We start from the raw sequence: 18282 nt of genomic DNA, 5'->3' as shown, positions 1-18282 counted from the left end.
TTAGCTGTTTGTTGACTTTGTTTTAGTGGTTTTTGCAAAAAAAAAAAAACAAATTGTAGCAATAATCAAAGCTGTCTTAGTCATCAGAACCCCAACCAACCGAGAATTTAAACGAAAAGCAAACAAAAAATAATCATTAAACAGCTAAAATATGTTTCTTTTTTTTTTTGAAAAATAAAGTAGATAAATACAGGTGATTAAAGAATTTATAAACTATTTAAGGTATGAGTAGTGAGTGAGTGAGTAGGGTTGGTTGGGGGGGTTTTGGGCTTTTGAAGCTAATGTAAATAGATGTGTAACACAATAAATAAGTTATATATGTTCATATGTATCTGTATAATAAGTGGGGTTTTTAAGTTTTTTCGCAGCATTGAAATCTTTTAAGTTTTCTATGCATATTTGAGAATAATTTAAATAAATATGTACACTGGATAAGAGGCAAAAAACCATAATTATATTAAAAGTAGAACAATGACAGGTGATTCCATTTTTAGGAATTTTATAAAATTTTCGTGAATCTTGAGTTCCGATCGGTGGAATGACCAGTTCTAGTCCAGTTCTAGTTCAGTTCTAGTTCAGTTCTAGTTCAGTTCTAGTTCAGTTCTAGTTCAGTTCTAGTTCAGTTCTAGTTCAGTTCTAGTTCAGTTCTACTTCAGTTCTAGTTCAGTTCTAGTTCAGTTCTAGTTCAGTTCTAGTTCAGTTCTAGTTCAGTTCTAGTTCAGTTCTAGTTCAGTTCTAGTTCAGTTCTAGTTCAGTTCTAGTTCAGTTCTAGTTCAGTTCTAGTTCAGTTCTAGTTCAGTTCTAGTTCAGTTCTAGTTCAGTTCTAGTTCAGTTCTAGTTCAGTTCTAGTTCAGTTCTAGTTCAGTTCTAGTTCAGTTCTAGTTCAGTTCTAGTTCAGTTCTAGTTCAGTTCTAGTTCAGTTCTAGTTCAGTTCTAGTTCAGTTCTAGTTCAGTTCTAGTTCAGTTCTAGTTCAGTTCTAGTTCAGTTCTAGTTCAGTTCTAGTTCAGTTCTAGTTCAGTTCTAGTTCAGTTCTAGTTCAGTTCTAGTTCAGTTCTAGTTCAGTTCTAGTTCAGTTCTAGTTCAGTTCTAGTTCAGTTCTAGTTCAGTTCTAGTTCAGTTCTAGTTCAGTTCTAGTTCAGTTCTAGTTCAGTTCTAGTTCAGTTCTAGTTCAGTTCTAGTTCAGTTCTAGTTCAGTTCTAGTTCAGTTCTAGTTCAGTTCTAGTTCAGTTCTAGTTCAGTTCTAGTTCAGTTCTAGTTCAGTTCTAGTTCAGTTCTAGTTCAGTTCTAGTTCAGTTCTAGTTCAGTTCTAGTTCAGTTCTAGTTCAGTTCTAGTTCAGTTCTAGTTCAGTTCTAGTTCAGTTCTAGTTCAGTTCTAGTTCAGTTCTAGTTCAGTTCTAGTTCAGTTCTAGTTCAGTTCTAGTTCAGTTCTAGTTCAGTTCTAGTTCAGTTCTAGTTCAGTTCTAGTTCAGTTCTAGTTCAGTTCTAGTTCAGTTCTAGTTCAGTTCTAGTTCAGTTCTAGTTCAGTTCTAGTTCAGTTCTAGTTCAGTTCTAGTTCAGTTCTAGTTCAGTTCTAGTTCAGTTCTAGTTCAGTTCTAGTTCAGTTCTAGTTCAGTTCTAGTTCAGTTCTAGTTCAGTTCTAGTTCAGTTCTAGTTCAGTTCTAGTTCAGTTCTAGTTCAGTTCTAGTTCAGTTCTAGTTCAGTTCTAGTTCAGTTCTAGTTCAGTTCTAGTTCAGTTCTAGTTCAGTTCTAGTTCAGTTCTAGTTCAGTTCTAGTTCAGTTCTAGTTCAGTTCTAGTTCAGTTCTAGTTCTAATTCAGTTCTAGTTCAGATCTAGTTCAGTTCTAGTTCAGTTCTAGTTCAGTTCTAGTTCAGTTCTAGTTCAGTTCTAGTTCAGTTCTAGTTCAGTTCTAGTTCAGTTCTAGTTCAGTTCTAGTTCAGTTCTAGTTCAGTTCTAGTTCAGTTCTAGTCGTTCTAGTTCGCTAGTTCAGTTCTAGTTCAGTTCTAGTTCAGTTCTAGTTCAGTTCTAGTTCAGTTCTAGTTCAGTTCTAGTTCAGTTCTAGTTTCAGTTCTAGTTCATTTCTAGTTCAGTTCTAGTCAGTTCTAGTTCAGTTCTAGTTCAGTTCTAGTTCAGTTCTAGTTCCAGTTCTAGTTCAGTTCTAGTTCAGTTTCTAGTATTCAGTTCTAGTTCAGTTCTAGTTCAGTTCTAGTTTCAGTTCTAGTTCAGTTCTAGTTCAGTTTCTAGTTCAGTTCTAGTTCAGTTCTAGTTCAGTTCTAGTTCAGTTCTAGTTCAGTTCTAGTTCAGTTCTAGTTCAGTTCTAGTTCAGTTCTAGTTCAGGTTTCAGTTCAGTTCTAGTTCAGTTCTAGTCAGTTCTAGGTCTGTCAGTTCTAGTTAGTCTAGTTCAGTTCTAGTTCAGTTCTAGTTCAGTTCTAGTTCAGTTCTAGTTCAGTTCTAGTTCAGTTCTAGTTCAGTTCTAGTTCGTTCTAGTTCTAGTTCAGTTCTAGTTCAGTTCTAGTTCAGTTCTAGTTCAGTTCTAGTTCAGTTCTAGTTCAGTTCTAGTTCAGCTCTAGTTCAGTTCTAGTTCAGTTCTAGTTCAGTTCTAGTTCAGTTCTAGTTCAGTTCTAGTTCAGTTCTAGTTCAGTTCTAGTTCAGTTCCAGTTCAGTTCTAGTTCAGTTCTAGTTCAGTTCTAGTTCAGTTCTAGTTCAGTTCTAGTTCAGTTCTAGTTCAGTTCTAGTTCAGTTCTAGTTCAGTTCTAGTTCAGTTCTAGTTCAGTTCTAGTTCAGTTCTAGTTCAGTTCTAGTTCAGTTCTAGTTCAGTTCTAGTTCAGTTCTAGTTCAGTTCTAGTTCAGTTCTAGTTCAGTTCTAGTTCAGTTCTAGTTCAGTTCTAGTTCAGTTCTAGTTCAGTTCTAGTTCAGTTCTAGTTCAGTTCTAGTTCAGTTCTAGTTCAGTTCTAGTTCAGTTCTAGTTCAGTTCTAGTTCAGTTCTAGTTCAATTCTAGTTCAGTTCTAGTTCAGTTCTAGTTCAGTTCTAGTTCAGTTCTAGTTCAGTTCTAGTTCAGTTCTAGTTCTGTTCTAGTTCTGTTCTAGTTCTGTTCTAGTTCTGTTCTAGTTCTGTTCTAGTTCTGTTCTAGTTCTGTTCTAGTTCAGTTCTAGTTCACTTCTAGTTCTAGTTCAGTTCTAGTTCAGTTCTAGTTCGGTTCTAGTTCTGTTCTAGTTCTGTTCTAGTTCTATTCTAGTTCTGTTCTAGTTCTGCTCTAGTTCTGTTCTAGTTCTGTTCTAGTTCTGTTCTAGTTCTGTTCTAGTTCAGTTCTAGTTCTGCTCTAGTTCTGTTCTAGTTCTGTTCTAGTTCAGTTCTAGTTCAGTTCTAGTTCAGTTCTAGTTCAGTTCTAGTTCAGTTCTAGTTCTGTTCTAGTTCTGTTCTAGTTCAGTTCTAGTTCTGTTCTAGTTCTGTTCTAGTTCAGTTCTAGTTCAGTTCTAGTTCTGTTCTAGTTCTGTTAGTTTCTAGTTCTGTTCTAGTTCTGCTCTAGTTCTGTTCTAGTTCTGTTCTAGTTCAGTTCTAGTTCAGTTTTAGAACTGAACTAGAATAAAACTAGAGCACAACTAGAAGATGGATGAAAATGGAATCAGCAATCAAATTGGGAAACACTTCGATTATTTTTAGACAGATATGAAACAAAGCTTAGATTATTTCATTGATCATTTCACTACTATGGGGAAGACATGTCGAGATCCACACTGACGCGATTTTGTACAGCTAAGGGATAAAACCCAAAATTTAAATAAAAAACTCAATTTTCAACATCTTCATGATTCAGTAGACTGGTTTTTGTCCCACTATTCTTCGAAATACTGCCATATGTCAGCGACACAAAGAAACTAGAAAATTTACCTGAATACAAACACACTTGGAACATTTCCAATGTCCGTTCTATAACTGCATTCAAAATTTATTTCCTCTCTAAAACAGAATTTTCATTCATTCATTCATTCCGTTTTTGAAAATACAGGCTGTATATTACAGTTCACTGCCAAAAAAAGTTTATTGACATTGAATATTGTTGCAGTTGAACGTTGCACATTGTGGTTGTTGTGTCATTCATATGTAGAGATAGAAAATGTATTTTATTTAGTCTGAACACACAATCCAAATCTATATATACGTTTATATTCGTACGTAGGACAAAAAAAAAAAATGCGTGACAAAGTTGGTTTTATTGTATTTCTTTGTGGGATTTTTACAAGTCAAGTTGTGAACGTACGTAATGAAGATGATGAATGAGTATGGGAATGACTGAATGAATTTACAATCTTACTACTACTGGGTGCAAATCCAAAACCAGCCAGAACCTCAGACATTTAAAAATACAACCATAGGCACTCACACACACTCACTCACTCACTCACGGAGTAATACATTTGCAGCGTGTGGCGCGTGTGGAATAACATTTTCATAGGAAAATCAAAGTCTTTAAAAACATACAACTTTGATTGTTTCTTTTTTTTCTGTTCATTTGTCGTCATACGTGGGAGACGTGCATAAAAATTTAAAAAAGAAAATACTTTTTTTTTAACAACAATACAAAACATATTAAAAAGAAATGAATGAAAAAATACATGAAATTTATGAAAAAACACTAATAAAACGTGAATGACCTAAAAAACACCGTTAAAGAAATTTATTTAAATTTCCTGCATTTTAAGCAAAAAAAATTATACATTTTCATGTTTAAAGAATTTAAAATTTTGAGGAAATGATCATGTAATAAAGTATTTAATAAGAGAAAGAACATGTAAAAGAGAACAGTTTAGATCAACTATTACAGTGAGGGAGTCTTCCTTAGAAAGATTGTTTTCTTGTACATTCCTAGACTTCTAGGCAGTTCTGTTCTAGTTTTGTTCTAGTTTGTTCTAGTTTTGTTCTAGTTTTGTTCTAGTTTTGTTCTAGTTCTATTCTAGTTCTATTCTAGTTCTATTCTAGTTCTATTCTAGTTCTATTCTAGTTCTATTCTAGTTCTATTCTAGTTCTATTCTAGTTCTATTCTAGTTCTATTCTAGTTCTGTTCTAGTTCTGTTCTAGTTCTGTTCTGTTCTAGTTCTGTTCTAGTTCTAGTTCTGTTCTAATTCTGTTCTAGCTCTGTTCTAATTCTGTTCTAGTTCTGTTCTAGTTCTGTTCTAGTTCTGTTCTAGTTCTGTTCTAGTTTGTTCTAGTTCTGTTCTGTTCTAGTTCTGTTCTAGTTCTGTTCTAGTTCTGTTCTAGTTATGTTCTAGTTATGTTCTAGTTATGTTCTAGTTCTGTTCTAGTTCTGTTCTAGTTCTATTCTAGTTCTGTTCTAGTTCTGTTCTAGTTCTGTTCTAGTTCTGTTCTAGTTCTGTTCTAGTTCTGTTCTAGTTCTGTTCTAGTTCTGTTCTAGTTCTGTTCTAGTTCTGTTCTAGTTCTGTTCTAGTTCTGTTCTAGTTCTGTTCTAGTTCTGTTCTAGCTCTGTTCTAGTTCTGTTCTAGTTCTGTTCTAGTTCTGTTCTAGTTCTGTTCTAGTGTTCTAGTTCTGTTCTAGTTCTGTTCTAGTTCTGTTCTAGTTCTGTTCTAGTTCTCTTCTAGTTCTGTTCTAGTTCTCTTCTAGTTCTGTTCTAGTTCTGTTCTAGTTCTGTTCTAGTTCTGTTCTAGTTCTGTTCTAGTTCTGTTCTAGTTCTGTTCTAGTTCTGTTCTAGTTCTGTTCTAGTTCTGTTCTAGTTCTGTTCTAGTTCTGTTCTAGTTCTGTTCTAGTTCTGTTCTAGTTCTGTTCTAGTTCTGTTCTAGTTCTGTTCTAGTTCTGTTCTAGTTATGTTCTAGTTCTGTTCTAGTTCTGTTCTAGTTCTGTTCTAGTTCTGTTCTAGTTCTAGTTCTGTTCTGTTCTGTTCTAGTTATGTTCTAGTTCTGTTATGTTCTGTTCTTAGTTCTGTTCTCTAGTTCTGTTCTGTTCTGTTCTGTTCTGTTCTAGTTCTGTTCTAGTTCTGTTCTAGTTCTGTTCTAGTTCTGTTCTAGTTCTGTTCTAGTTCTGTTCTAGTTCTGTTCTAGTTCTGTTCTAGTTCTGTTCTAGTTCTGTTTCTAGTTCTGTTCTAGTTCTGTTCTAGTCTGTTCTAGTTCTGTTCTAGTTCTGTTCTAGTTCTGTTCTAGTTCTGTTCTAGTTCTGTTCTAGTTCTGTTCTAGTTCTGTTCTAATTCTGTTCTAATTTTTCTAGTTCTGTTCTAATTCTGTTCTAGTTCTGTTCTACTTATGTTCTAGTTCTGTTCCAGTTTCTGTTCCAGTTCTGTTCTAGTTCTGTTCTAGTTCTAGTTCTGTTAGTCTGTCTAGTTCTGTTCTAGTTCTGTTCTAGTTCTGTTCTAGTTCTGTTCTAGTTCGTGTTCTAGTTCTGTTCTAGTTCTGTTTCTAGTTTGTTCTAGTTCTGTTCTAGTTCTGTTCTAGTTCTGTTCTAGTTCTGTTCTAGTTCTGTTCTAGTTCTGTTCTAGTTCTGTTCTAGTTCTGTTCTAGTTCTGTTCTAGTTCTGTTCTAGTTCTGTTCTAGTTCTGTTCTAGTTCTGTTCTAGTTCTGTTCTAGTTCTGTTCTAGTTCTATTCTAGTTCTGTTCTAGTTCTGTTTTAGTTCTGTTCTAGTTTTGTTCTAGTTCTGTTCTAGTTCTGTTCTAGTTCTGTTCTAGTTCTATTCTAGTTTTGTTCTAGTTCTGTTCTAGTTCTGTTCTAGTTCTGTTCTAGTTCTGTTCTAGTTCTGTTCTAGTTTTGTTCTAGTTCTGTTCTAGTTCTGTTCTAGTTCTGTTCTAGTTCTGTTCTGGTTCTGTTCTAGTTCTGTTCTCGTTCTGTTCTAGTTCTGTTCTAGTTTTGTTCTAGTTCTGTTCTAGTTCTACTTCTGTTCTAGTTCTACTTCTGTTCTAGTTCTACTTCTGTTCTAGTTCTACTTCTGTTCTAGTTCTACTTCTGTTCTAGTTCTACTTCTGTTCTAGTTTTACTTCTGTTCTAGTTCTGTTCTAGTTCTGTTCTAGTTCTGTTCTAGTTCTTAACTAGTTCTTTTCTAGTTATATTCTGTTAAAAGCTTCACAAATTCAGCTTTTTAGCAGTATATGATCTTATAGTAAAGCTTTTATAAATACTTTATTTAAGTAAATTTCTTGCTATATTTTAATTTTCTTTATCTTTTTTTATTGCGTTGAAAATTAAATATAGATTAAGACATCCATCCCAAAACCATATAAAGCTCTGCGTTTTTTCCACAATACATACATATTGTGCTGATTATGCATTATTTTTAATCATCAACTCACATATAAATTTCCACATTTTGTGGGAGTTTTTCTTTAAAAAATATATGTATATTTTTATATTTACATTTTTATAAACCCACACTCATCAATTAAAATTTCAAATACGCTCCCTCTGTACATGATTTGTTTTGTTTATCAATTGTTTAATAACAAATTATTAACAACTCTGACGATGAGCAGAACACCACAGAACGCAATTACTACTTGATTTAGATAATAAAATGCGATAGTAAGAAAAGAACCAGATACGAAAGGGCCGTGTGTAGGTGGTGGAGGGGAGTTGAGGGGGTATTGGAAGAGTAATAAACAAATATTGATATTGTTATTGTCTTTTTTTATATGTTAAAGTGATTCATCAGTACCATGCAATAACACTTGTTGTAATTTGTCTCATGTATCTATGGCAGGGATGGGAATTGCGAGAGTAATGAAATGCTTTAAAGTACTCTTGAACTAGAACTAAGCTAGAACTGAACTGCCATTAAACTCATTACATTTTCATCTCTCGAAACTTTTTGCAAAAATCAGCATTTTTATAATTCCCGTTTTTCCGTCCCTGCTGTGCAGTACATATGTGTTCATATTTATTCAATAATTAAATTGTTGTTATTATTTTCATTAGCATTTCTGTCATTTGTCTTATCGTTGTATGTACTTTTTTTAATTTTTTATTATAATTTTGCATTGTTGTTTTGTCTACAAATCACAAAAAATTGTTTGTAAATATTTTAAATCATTTGTTATAAAATAGTGCGGAAATAAATCTATTTTAAATTGTTAAAGATATGGTAAATGTGCTCATTTATTAAATTATAAATAGTTTATTTAGTTTATTTATAATATAATATTGAGGAAGTTTATATAAAATTTATATATTTATATAGATTATAAAAAATCGGTTAAAAATTTTCTTAATATTTGTCTCAAACTGTCGAATGATAAGAATTAAACGGTTCGCATTGAATTCCTGTGAAATCAATCATGTTTTGATTTTGATACAAATATTTATAGCTTAATTATTGTTTATGTTATCATATACGAGGGTAGGTTGAAAAATTAAAAAATTAAGCATCGAAATTCCGTTCTAATTCAGTTCTAGTTCATGTTCAGTCTAGTTCAGTAGTTCAGTTCTAGTTCAGTTCTAGTTCAGTTCTAGTTCAGTTCTAGTTCAGTTCTAGTTCAGTTCTAGTTCAGTTCTAGTTCAGTTCTAGTTCAGTTCTAGTTCAGTTCTAGTTCAGTTTCTAGTTCAGTTCTAGTTCAGTTCTAGTTCAGTTCTAGTTCAGTTCTAGTTCAGTTCTAGTTAGTTCTAGTTCTAGTTCAGTTCTAGTTCAGTTCTAGTTTCAGTTCTAGTTCAGTTCTAGTTCTAGTTCAGTCTAGTTCAGTTCTAGTTCAGTTCTAGTTCAGTTCTAGTTCAGTTCTAGTTCAGTTCTAGTTCAGTTCTAGTTCAGTTCTAGTTCAGTTCTAGTTCAGTTCTAGTTCAGTTCTAGTTCAGTTCTAGTTCCAGTTCTAGTTCAGTTCTAGTTCAGTTCTAGTTCAGTTCTAGTTCAGTTCTAGTTCAGTTCTAGTTCAGTCTAAGTCGTTCTAGTTCAGTCTAGTTCAGTTCTAGTTCAGTTCTAGTTCAGTTCTAGTTCAGTTCTAGTTCAGTTCTAGTTCAGTTCTAGTTCAGTTCTAGTTCAGTTCTGTTCAGTTCTAGTTCAGTTCTAGTTCAGTTCTAGTTCAGCTTCTAGTTTCAGTTCTAGTTCAGTTCTAGTTCAGTCTAGTTCAGTTCTAGTCTTCAGTTCTAGTTCTAGTTCAGTTCTAGTTCAGTTCTAGTTCAGTTCTAGTTCAGTTCTAGTTCAGTTCTAGTTCAGTTCTAGTTCAGTTCTAGTTCAGTTCTAGTTCAGTTCTAGTTCAGTTCTAGTTCAGTTCTAGTTCAGTTCTAGTTCAGTTCTAGTTCAGTTCTAGTTCAGTTCTAGTTCAGTTCTAGTTCAGTTCTAGTTCAGTTCTAGTTCAGTTCTAGTTCAGTTCTAGTTCAGTTCTAGTTCAGTTCTAGTTCAGTTCTAGTTCAGCTCTAGTTCAGTTCTAGTTCAGATCTAGTTCAGTTCTAGTTCAGTTCTAGTTCAGTTCTAGTTCAGTTCTAGTTCAGTTCTAGTTCAGTTCTAGTTCAGTTCTAGTTCAGTTCTAGTTCAGTTCTAGTTCAGTTCTAGTTCAGTTCTAGTTCAGTTCTAGTTCAGTTCTAGTTCAGTTCTAGTTCAGTTCTAGTTCAGTTCTAGTTCAGTTCTAGTTCAGTTCTAGTTCAGTTTAGTTCTAGTTCAGTTCTAGTTCAGTTCTAGTTCAGTTCTAGTTCAGTTCTGGTTCAGTTCTAGTTCAGTTCTCGGTTCAGTTTGTTCAGTTCTAGTCAGTTCTAGTTCAGTTCTAGTTCAGTTCTAGTTCAGTTTCTAGTTCAGTTCTAGTTCAGTTCTAGTTCAGTTCTAGTTCAGTTCTAGTCAGTCAGTTCTAGTTCAGTTCTAGTTCAGTTCTAGTTCAGTTCTAGTTCAGTTCTAGTTCAGTTCTAGTTCAGTTCTAGTTCAGTTCTAGTTCAGTTCTAGTTCAGTTCTAGTTCAGTTCTAGTTCAGTTTCTAGTTCAGTTCTAGTTCAGTTCTAGTTCAGTTCTACTTCAGTTCTAGTTCAGTTCTAGTTCAGTTCTAGATCAGTTCAAGTTCAGTTCTAGTTCAGTTCTAATTCAGTTCTGGTTCAGTTCTAGATCAGTTCTAGTTCAGTTCTATTTCAATTCTATTTCAGTTCTAGTTCAGTTCTAGTTGAGTTCTAGTTCAGTTCTAGTTTAGTTCTAGTTCAGTTCTAGTTCAGTTCTAGTTCAGTTCTAGTTCAGTTCTAGTTCAGTTCTAGTTCAGTTCTAGTTCAGTTCTAGTTCAGTTCTAGTTCAGTTCTAGTTCAGCTCTAGTTCTGTTCTAGTTCTGTTCTAGTTCAGTTCTAGTTCAGTTCTAGTTCAGTTCTGGTTCAGTTCTAGTTCAGTTCTGGTTCAGTTCTAGATCAGTTCTAGTTCAGTTCTATTTCAATTCTATTTCAGTTCTAGTTCAGTTCTAGTTGAGTTCTAGTTCAGTTCTAGTTTAGTTCTAGTTCAGTTCTAGTTCAGTTCTAGTTCAGTTCTAGTTCTAGTTTAGTTCTAGTTCAGTTCTAGTTCTAGTTCTGTTCTAGTTCTGTTCTAGTTCTGTTCTAGTTCTGTTCTAGTTCTGTTCTTGTTCAGCTCTAGTTCTGTTCTAGTTCAGTTCTAGTTCAGTTCTAATTCAGTTCTGGTTCAGTTCTGGATCAGTTCTAGTTCAGTTCTAGTTCAGTTCTATTTCAATTCTATTTCAGTTCTAGTTCAGTTCTAGTTCAGTTCTAGTTCAGTTCTAGTTCAGTTCTAGTTTAGTTCTAGTTCAGATCTAGTTCAGTTCTAGTTCAGTTCTAGTTCAGTTCTAGTTCAGTTCTAGTTCAGTTCTAGTTTAGTTCTAGTTCAGTTCTAGTTCTGTTCTAGTTCTGTTCTAGTTCTGTTCTAGTTCTGTTCTAGTTCTGTTCTAGTTCTGTTCTAGTTCTGTTCTAGTTCTGTTCTAGTTCTGTTCTAGTTCTGTTCTAGTTCTGTTCTAGTTTTGTTCTAGTTCTGTTCTGGTTCTGTTCTAGTTCTGTTCTAGTTCTGTTCTGGTTCTGTTCTAGTTCTGTTCTAGTTCTGTTCTAGTTCTGTTCTAGTTCTGTTCTAGTTCTGTTCTAGTTCTGTTCTAGTTCTGTTCTAGTTCTGTTCTAGTTCTGTTCTTGTTCTGTTCTAGTTCTGTTCTAGTTCCGTTCTAGTTCTGTTCAAGTTCTGTTCTAGTTCTGTTCTAGTTCTATTCTAGTTCTGTTCTAAGTCTGTTCTAGTTCTGTTCTTTTCAGAATAGACAAAAACCCGAATAACCATTTACACTAAAACTATTTATAACGTCGGATAACTTTATTTATTCGCATTTTAATTTAATAATTAAATATTCAATGTTAGCAACATATACACTCCTGTCCCAACCTCCCTCTATTTCAATTGTTTTATAAACTTGTGTGTATAATCATCAATTAAACTTACACACTCAATATTTTTTCTTCTTTGTCTAAGTATTTGATTCAATTAATTTTAAAAAACATTTTCATACAAATGCAAAACACTTGTCGAGAATTATATCATTTTAGCGTTATTCCCAAGAAAAGATTAATTTCAATTAATTGGTTTTGTAAACTTTTTTTTCTTACAGATTTCCATAAAGATTTTCAAATCATTTAACATTCTTTGAGAGTTAAAGCAGTTAAAGCAAATCAAATATAAAACCCCTCCAGAGGGAGTTTTAAGTAAACATCTTTAAGAGCTTTTAAAGCTCTAAAGAACAGAAGTGAGAAGTTATAAAAGTAACTGCTGCTTGCAGGGAGGGGAGAGAGTAACAAGGATACCCATACAATGAATGTAATGCGTAAATTACGTGGCACGGGTAGTGCACCAGCTGGCAACGGTAGTGCTGGCTCTAACAGCACCTCTGGTGGCCATAATGCCAATGGTGGCTCATCACTACCCACCGGTGGCAGTGAGGATGCCATGATGGATGCTCGTGTACAGATAAGTTTGCATACATTGAAAAAACTATTCAATGAATATACCCATCCCAAAGAACCACTCAGCGAACAAGAAAGAGACATGAAACTATATCAAATGTTGCCATTATTTTGCAAGGTAACGGAAGGACGAAAGGATGTCAACTAAAAAAGGAAAACTTTTAGTTTTAATTGTATTATCTTTACTATTTTACAGGTTTTTAGTGCTTGTCCCGCTTCGGATATGAGTGAGAAATTTTGGGATGTTGTTGCTTTCTGCCAACAAGTCTCACGTCTCATGGTTAGCGAAATACGTAAACGTGCCTCTAATCAAAGCACAGAAGCAGCTTCGATAGCAATTGTTAAGTTCTTGGAAATTGAAACAACCGAAGAGACAAGTAGCGGTTGGATGCTATTGTCAACATTAAATTTATTAGCAAATGGTGATGTGTCTTTAATACAGGTAAGTGGGAACAGAGGAACAAGAGGAATTTAACAGATTTTATTGTTTACCGTATGTTTGTATAGCACTTGAGAGAACTGGATATAATCCTTGCATGAAAGCAAAATGTTTTCTTGTTAATTGTTTAGAGAAAAGTTTAACGATTTTCAAATTAAATGCACAATGATAACATGATATAATCGATTGCTTATGCTCTTGTTTGTATGAATTCAGAATACTAACAGTGCTACGAAAAAGTATGCAAACATAATTGGAATTATTTCGTTAAAGAAAGCTAAAAGCACGTTAAGATATAGTTCAGTTTTAGTTCTGTTCTAGTTCTATTCTAATTCTGTTCTAGTTCTGTTCTAGTTCTGTTCTAGTTCTGTTCTAGTTCTGTTCTAGTTCTGTTCTAGTTCTGTTCTAGTTCTGTTCTAGTTCTGTTCTAGTTCTGTTCTAGTTCTGTTCTAGTTCTGTTCTAGTTCTGTTCTAGTTCTGTTCTAGTTCTGTTCTAGTTCTGTTCTAGTTCTGTTCTAGTTCTGTTCTAGTTCTGTTCTAGTTCTGTTCTAGTTCAGTTCTAGTTCAGTTCTAGTTCAGTTCTAGTTCTGTTCTAGTTCTGTTCTAGTTCTGTTCTAGTTCTGTTCTAGTTCTGTTCTAGTTCTGTTCTAGTTCTGTTCTAGTTCTGTTCTAGTTCTGTTCTAGTTCTGTTCTAGTTCTGTTCTAGTTCTGTTCTAGTTCTGTTCTAGTTCTATTTCTGTTCTAGTTTCTTTCTAGTTCTGTTCTAGTTCTGTTCTAGTTCTGTTCTAGTTCTGTTCTAGTTCTGTTCTAGTTCTGTTCTAGTTCTGTTCTAGTTCAGTTCTGTTCTAGTTCTGTTCTAGTTCTGTTCTAGTTCTGTTCTAGTTCTGTTCTAGTTCTGTTCTAGTTCAGTTCTAGTTCAGTTCTAGTTCAGTTCTAGTTCTGTTCTAGTTCTGTTCTAGTTCTGTTCTAGTTCTGTTCTAGTTCTGTTCTAGTGCTGTTCTAGTTCTTTTCTAGTTCTGTTCTAGTTCTGTTCTAGTTCTGTTCTAGTTCTGTTCTAGTTCTGTTCTAGTTCTGTTCTAGTTCTGTTCCAGTTCTGTTTTATTTCTGTGCTAGTTCTGTTCTAGTTCTTTCTAGTTCTGTTCTAGTTCTGTTCTAGTTCTGTTCTAGTTCTGTTCTAGTTCTGTTCTAGTTCTGTAGTTCTGTTAGTTCTGTTCTAGTTCTGTTCTAGTTCTGTTCTAGTCTGTTCTGTTCTAGTTCTGTTCTAGTTCTGTTCTAGTTCTGTTCTAGTTCTGTTCTAGTTCAGTTCTAGTTCTGTTCTAGTTCTGTTCTAGTAGTTCTGTTCTAGTTCTGTTCTAGTTCTGTTCTAGTTCTGTTCTAGTTCTGTTCTAGTTCTGTTCTAGTTCTGTTCTAGTTCTGTTCTAGTTCTGTTCTAGTTCTGTTCTAGTTCTGTTCTAGTTCTGTTCTAGTTCTGTTCTAGTTCTGTTCTAGTTCTGTTCTAGTTCTGTTCTAGTTCTGTTCTAGTTCTGTTCTAGTTCTGTTCTAGTTCTGTTCTAGTTCTGTTCTAGTTCTGTTCTAGTTCTGTTCTAGTTCTGTTCTAGTTCTGTTCTAGTTCTGTTCTAGTTCTGTTCTAGTTCTGTTCTAGTTCTAGTTCTGTTCTAGTTCTGTTCTAGTTCTGTTCAAGTTCTGTTCTAGTTCTGTTCTAGTTCAGTTCTAGTTCTGTTCTAGTTCTGTTCTAGTTTGTTCTAGTTCTGTTCTAGTTCTGTTCTAGTTCTGTTCTAGTTCTGTTCTAGTTCTGTTCTAGTTCTGTTCTAGTTCTGTTCTAGTTCTGTTCTAGTTCTGTTCTAGTTCTGTTCTAGTTCTGTTCTAGTTCTGTTCTAGTTCTGTTCTAGTTCTGTTCTAGTTCTGTTCTAGTTCTGTTCTCTGTTCTGTTCTGTTCTAGTTCTCTGTTCTAGTTCTGTTCTAGTTCTGTTCTCGTTCTGTTCTAGTTCTGTTCTAGTTCTGTTCTAGTTCTGTTCTAGTTCTGTTCTAGTTCTGTTCTAGTTCTGTTCTAGTTCTGTTCTAGTTCTGTTCTAGTTCTGTTCTAGTTCTGTTCTAGTTCTGTTCTAGTTCTGTTCTAGTTCTGTTCTAGTTCTGTTCTAGTTCTGTTCTAGTTCTGTTCTATTTCTGTTCTAGTTCTGTTCAAGTTCTGTTCTAGTTCTGTTCTAGTTCTGTTCTAGTTCTGTTCTAGTTCTGTTCTAGTTCTGTTCTAGTTCTGTTCTAGTTCTGTTCTAGTTCTGTTCTAGTTCTGTTCTAGTTCTGTTTCTAGTTCTGTTCTAGTTCTGTTCTAGTTCTGTTCTAGTTCTGTTCTAGTTCTGTTCTAGTTCTTTTTCTAGTTCTGTTCATTTCTGTTAGTTCTGTTCTAGTTCTGTTCTAGTTCTGTTCTAGTTCTGTTCTAGTTCTGTTCTAGTTCTGTTCTAGTTCTGTTCTAGTTTTTTTTTCTGTTCTGTTCTTTTCTTGTTCTGTTTTAGTTCTGTTCTAGTTCTGTTCTAGTTCTGTTCTAGTTCTGTTCTAGTTCTGTTCTAGTTCTGTTCTAATTCTCTTACAGTTCTGTTATGCTTCTTTTGGAATTCTGTTCTAGTACAGCCCCATAACATTTCCCATTTTTCTTCTAGGTTATGACAGCTGCTGCCGTGCCCTCGACATTGGTTAAATGTCTATATCTCTTCTTTGATCTACCCGCGGTAGAGGATGATTCACCCTCCGAAACACCCAGTGATTTCAATGCATTCGAAAGACGTACTTTACTGCAAAAAGTTTTTGTGCAATTGCTGGTGAAATTATGTTCGTATCCTTATCCAGCCGAGGAACTGGCAAGAATGGATGATTTAACTTTACTCTTCTCGGCCATAACATCACCATGCCCCACACACAATATAGTGTGGCGTAAAAATGCTGCTGAAATATTAACCACAATATCGCGACATGGTCTAACCGATGCCGTAGTCAGTTATATACATTGTAAGTGTGATGAATGGTACTTTAGAAGTTCAAAATTCTAATGTATTTCCGATTTATTTTTTATAGCCAAAGGCTGTATGGCTTTATGTGTGGATAATATGCGTCGCCTTACATTTGGCAATCCTTTGGAAATAGTGGAAATGTTTGTAACGGTCTTTTGTTTTCTGAAAGATTCTAGTCAAGTATCGCAAATATTATTGGATGATTTTAAGGCATCACAGGGTTATATATTCTTAAGCGATTTTTTGCTCAAGTAAGTTTTTTTTAACTGCTTTTCAAGACTCATTATAAGATCTGCAAAACTTTGCTTTTATTTTTAGATTCGATACATCACGCACCCAATCCATAGAAGTGCAGGCCGCCATACGCAATCTGGTCTTAATGATTTCCTCACTTTGCATGTGCGGTTTTAATGAGTTGCGTCCGCCACAAGCTCAAATCAATGCTCTCTTTAAAATGCAAAATTTCCAAATGCCCCAGGCTTCATCGCGTGAAACCTGTGTACGCAATATTTATGCCTTTCAGGTGTTACAAACTGTTTTCCTAAAGGCCACCTCTACATCTTTGTGTTGCACTATTTTGGATGCCATATCACGGGTCTATCATTCGGAAAATGCCAACTATTTCATTTTGGAATCTGAAAATACTCTTAGTCAATTTACCGAACGCATCCATTTGAAGGGTTCCCAAATCCAAGAGAAATTCTTTGATCTTTTGGAATTTATTGTTTTCCAATTGAATTTTGTACCCTGTAAGGAGTTGATATCGTTGTCCTTGCTGCTGAAAAATAATCATTCGACTAGTTGTAGTATATTGTGTTTGAAAACTCTGTTAAATATTCTAAGACATAATAATGTATTTAAGGATGTCTATCGGGAGGTGGGCATTCTGGAAGTGTTTGTTACGTGTCTTAATCGTTATAGTGAACATGTTAGGAAAATAACCAAAGATGAGGAAAATGCTGTGGTAGCGGAAACGGAACAGGAACAGGATTTAACCGATGTTATGGGTAAACATGTCCTGGAGGCTTTGACCATTTTGCTAAGTGGCAACAACAACAATGCCAATGTTTTTAGAGAATGTGGTGGCGCTAAGTGCATACACGATTTGGTGAAATTTAAACATTGTCGTCCCCAAGCTTTGGGTATAATACGCGAGTTGATCTTATCCGCCGGAGGAGATGATGATATGCTTTTCATTCTATCTGTTATGCATGCTGTGCCTCCTTATCAGGTGGAATTTAAAATACAAATACTCAATATGCTTTTGGGTTGCCTTAAAGATTCTCATCGTACTCGTACTGTGTTTCGTAAAGTGGGTGGTTTTGTCTATTTGACCAGTGTTTTTGTGTCTTTAGATGGTAAACTGTGTGATGAGCCTTTGGCCTCAGAAGATGTGGAGGAAGATCAGCAAATACCTCAAGACGATTTGATATTATTGCTGCAAATGGTTTGTCAAACCTTGGCTACGGCTATGCGTTTTGAACCCGCCAATGCCAAGTTCTTTCATCAGGAAATCTGCACCGCTTCTTTGTGTGACACTTTGAGATTATTGGGTTGCTTTGGTAATCACACCGAGCTTCCCGAATTCAAGGGTTTCTTTAAATCCGATGTGGTGTCGCAAAAATATTATCATGATGTGTTTTCTGGTGATATTTTAAATTACAGGTAATTGTAAACTTTAGAGAAACTTTAACCATAACAAAAATTAACCAAGCTTTTGTTTCCTTTTCCCAACCAGCTTTAACAACTCCATACCCCGTTCTTTGTCCTATGTTTGTGTGGTCTATCGTCTTCTGTATAGCATAGCTTTGGACAACTTTGAATCTCCCAATTTGAATAATATAATAACACTCTTCAATGATCAACATAATCGTTCACCCAGCAAAGAATTGGCCATAACACCAGCTCATCCCAATCAATTGAATCTAACACAGCCATCGCCAGAACCTAGAATTGTACATCCTGGTGTAGTGTTATGCATGCTGCAGCTTTTGCCTAGTGTTACTCATCCAGAAGAGCATACCTTGGCTGTAAATCTACAAGTTTATCTAAGTGAAATTATCAAATCTCTAGTACGCAGTGAACGTAATCAACAGATAATGTGTGATTATGGTTTGGCCGGCCAGCTGTTGAATATTTCACGAAAAGCTTTATCCGAGGAAATCAATCCTTTACATGTGCCCATGCAATACATATTGGAAAGATTGGCTGCTCAGGCTTTACAGCCTACCGAACTAAGAGAATTTCTACGTTTGGGAGAGCCCTTATCGTGTGCTGATATAGATTTAAATAAACCCTATAAAATGGGTGGTCCTGTTCCTTTAACACGCATTAAAACTCTAGTATCCATGACTACACCAAGAGATTTTCGTGCTCATGGTTCTAGTACTCTACCGCCCTTTGTGGAAATGGATATGTCTGCCGAAGGCTTTGGTTGTCTGTATTTACCTTCATTGGCTCCTCAAGCTACGGCCACAGCTGGTGGCACCATTGATTCCAATACTATAGGTGGCATAGGTTCGGGTGATCGTATCTTTCCACCACAAACTGGTTTATCGTTTTCCACTTGGTTTTGTGTGGAGAAATTCTCTGATCCCAAAACCGATCCACATTGTGTACGTTTGCTGACATTGGTGAGAACCATACATAATCCGAGAGAGGAGAATTTGGTGTGTCTTTCGATATTGCTGTCGGCTCGTGATAAGGCTATTGTGGTCTCTACACAGGAAACTTTGGTCACTCCAAGTAAGAGTAAGTTAATGTTTGTTAATTTTTTTTTTTTGGTTTTTAAAGATCAAATAAGAAGCTTATTTCTAAAAGCTCTAGAGGCTTTCCAAACAAATTCAATTGTTCGCCTTTTAAGAGTCTGTAAAAAGGCTGAACCTTCAGATTTTCAAGAGTCTGTGGGAACACGATTATTTGCAGGTGTTTTAAGAGTTTAGAAACAAGGCCTTTTAGGAATACAGGAATACCGT

At 35.0% G+C, this 18282-nt stretch overlaps 1 protein-coding gene across 5 annotated transcripts in view; it reads left to right on the top strand.

The window, feature by feature from the left end:
- The window catches only part of LOC119604072 (WD repeat and FYVE domain-containing protein 3), a 57660-nt gene that overhangs the window by 15107 nt on the left and 24271 nt on the right, over nucleotides 1–18282 (top strand). For 3 of the 5 annotated variants that reach the window (XM_037956500.1, XM_037956502.1, XM_037956501.1), the window contains exons 2-7: nucleotides 11518–11987; nucleotides 12066–12311; nucleotides 14960–15305; nucleotides 15372–15558; nucleotides 15626–16972; nucleotides 17046–18058. In XM_037956500.1, coding sequence (XP_037812428.1) covers nucleotides 11718–11987; nucleotides 12066–12311; nucleotides 14960–15305; nucleotides 15372–15558; nucleotides 15626–16972; nucleotides 17046–18058 — 3409 coding nt within the window. In that variant the 5' untranslated portion in view covers nucleotides 11518–11717. Of the gene's footprint in view, nucleotides 1–11517; nucleotides 11988–12065; nucleotides 12312–14959; nucleotides 15306–15371; nucleotides 15559–15625; nucleotides 16973–17045; nucleotides 18059–18282 lie in introns of those variants that run through there. The other 2 variants (XM_037956503.1, XM_037956499.1) reach the window with 2 other exon arrangements.

This window comes from Lucilia sericata, unplaced genomic scaffold (assembly GCF_015586225.1).
Source record: "Lucilia sericata isolate MDLA Ls3-8-SP2 unplaced genomic scaffold, ASM1558622v1 Contig000359F_arrow, whole genome shotgun sequence".
Taxonomy (NCBI): Eukaryota; Metazoa; Arthropoda; class Insecta; order Diptera; family Calliphoridae; genus Lucilia; species Lucilia sericata.
The sequence above is the reverse complement of the archived record's forward strand: the minus strand, read 5'-3'. Positions and strand labels throughout refer to the sequence as shown.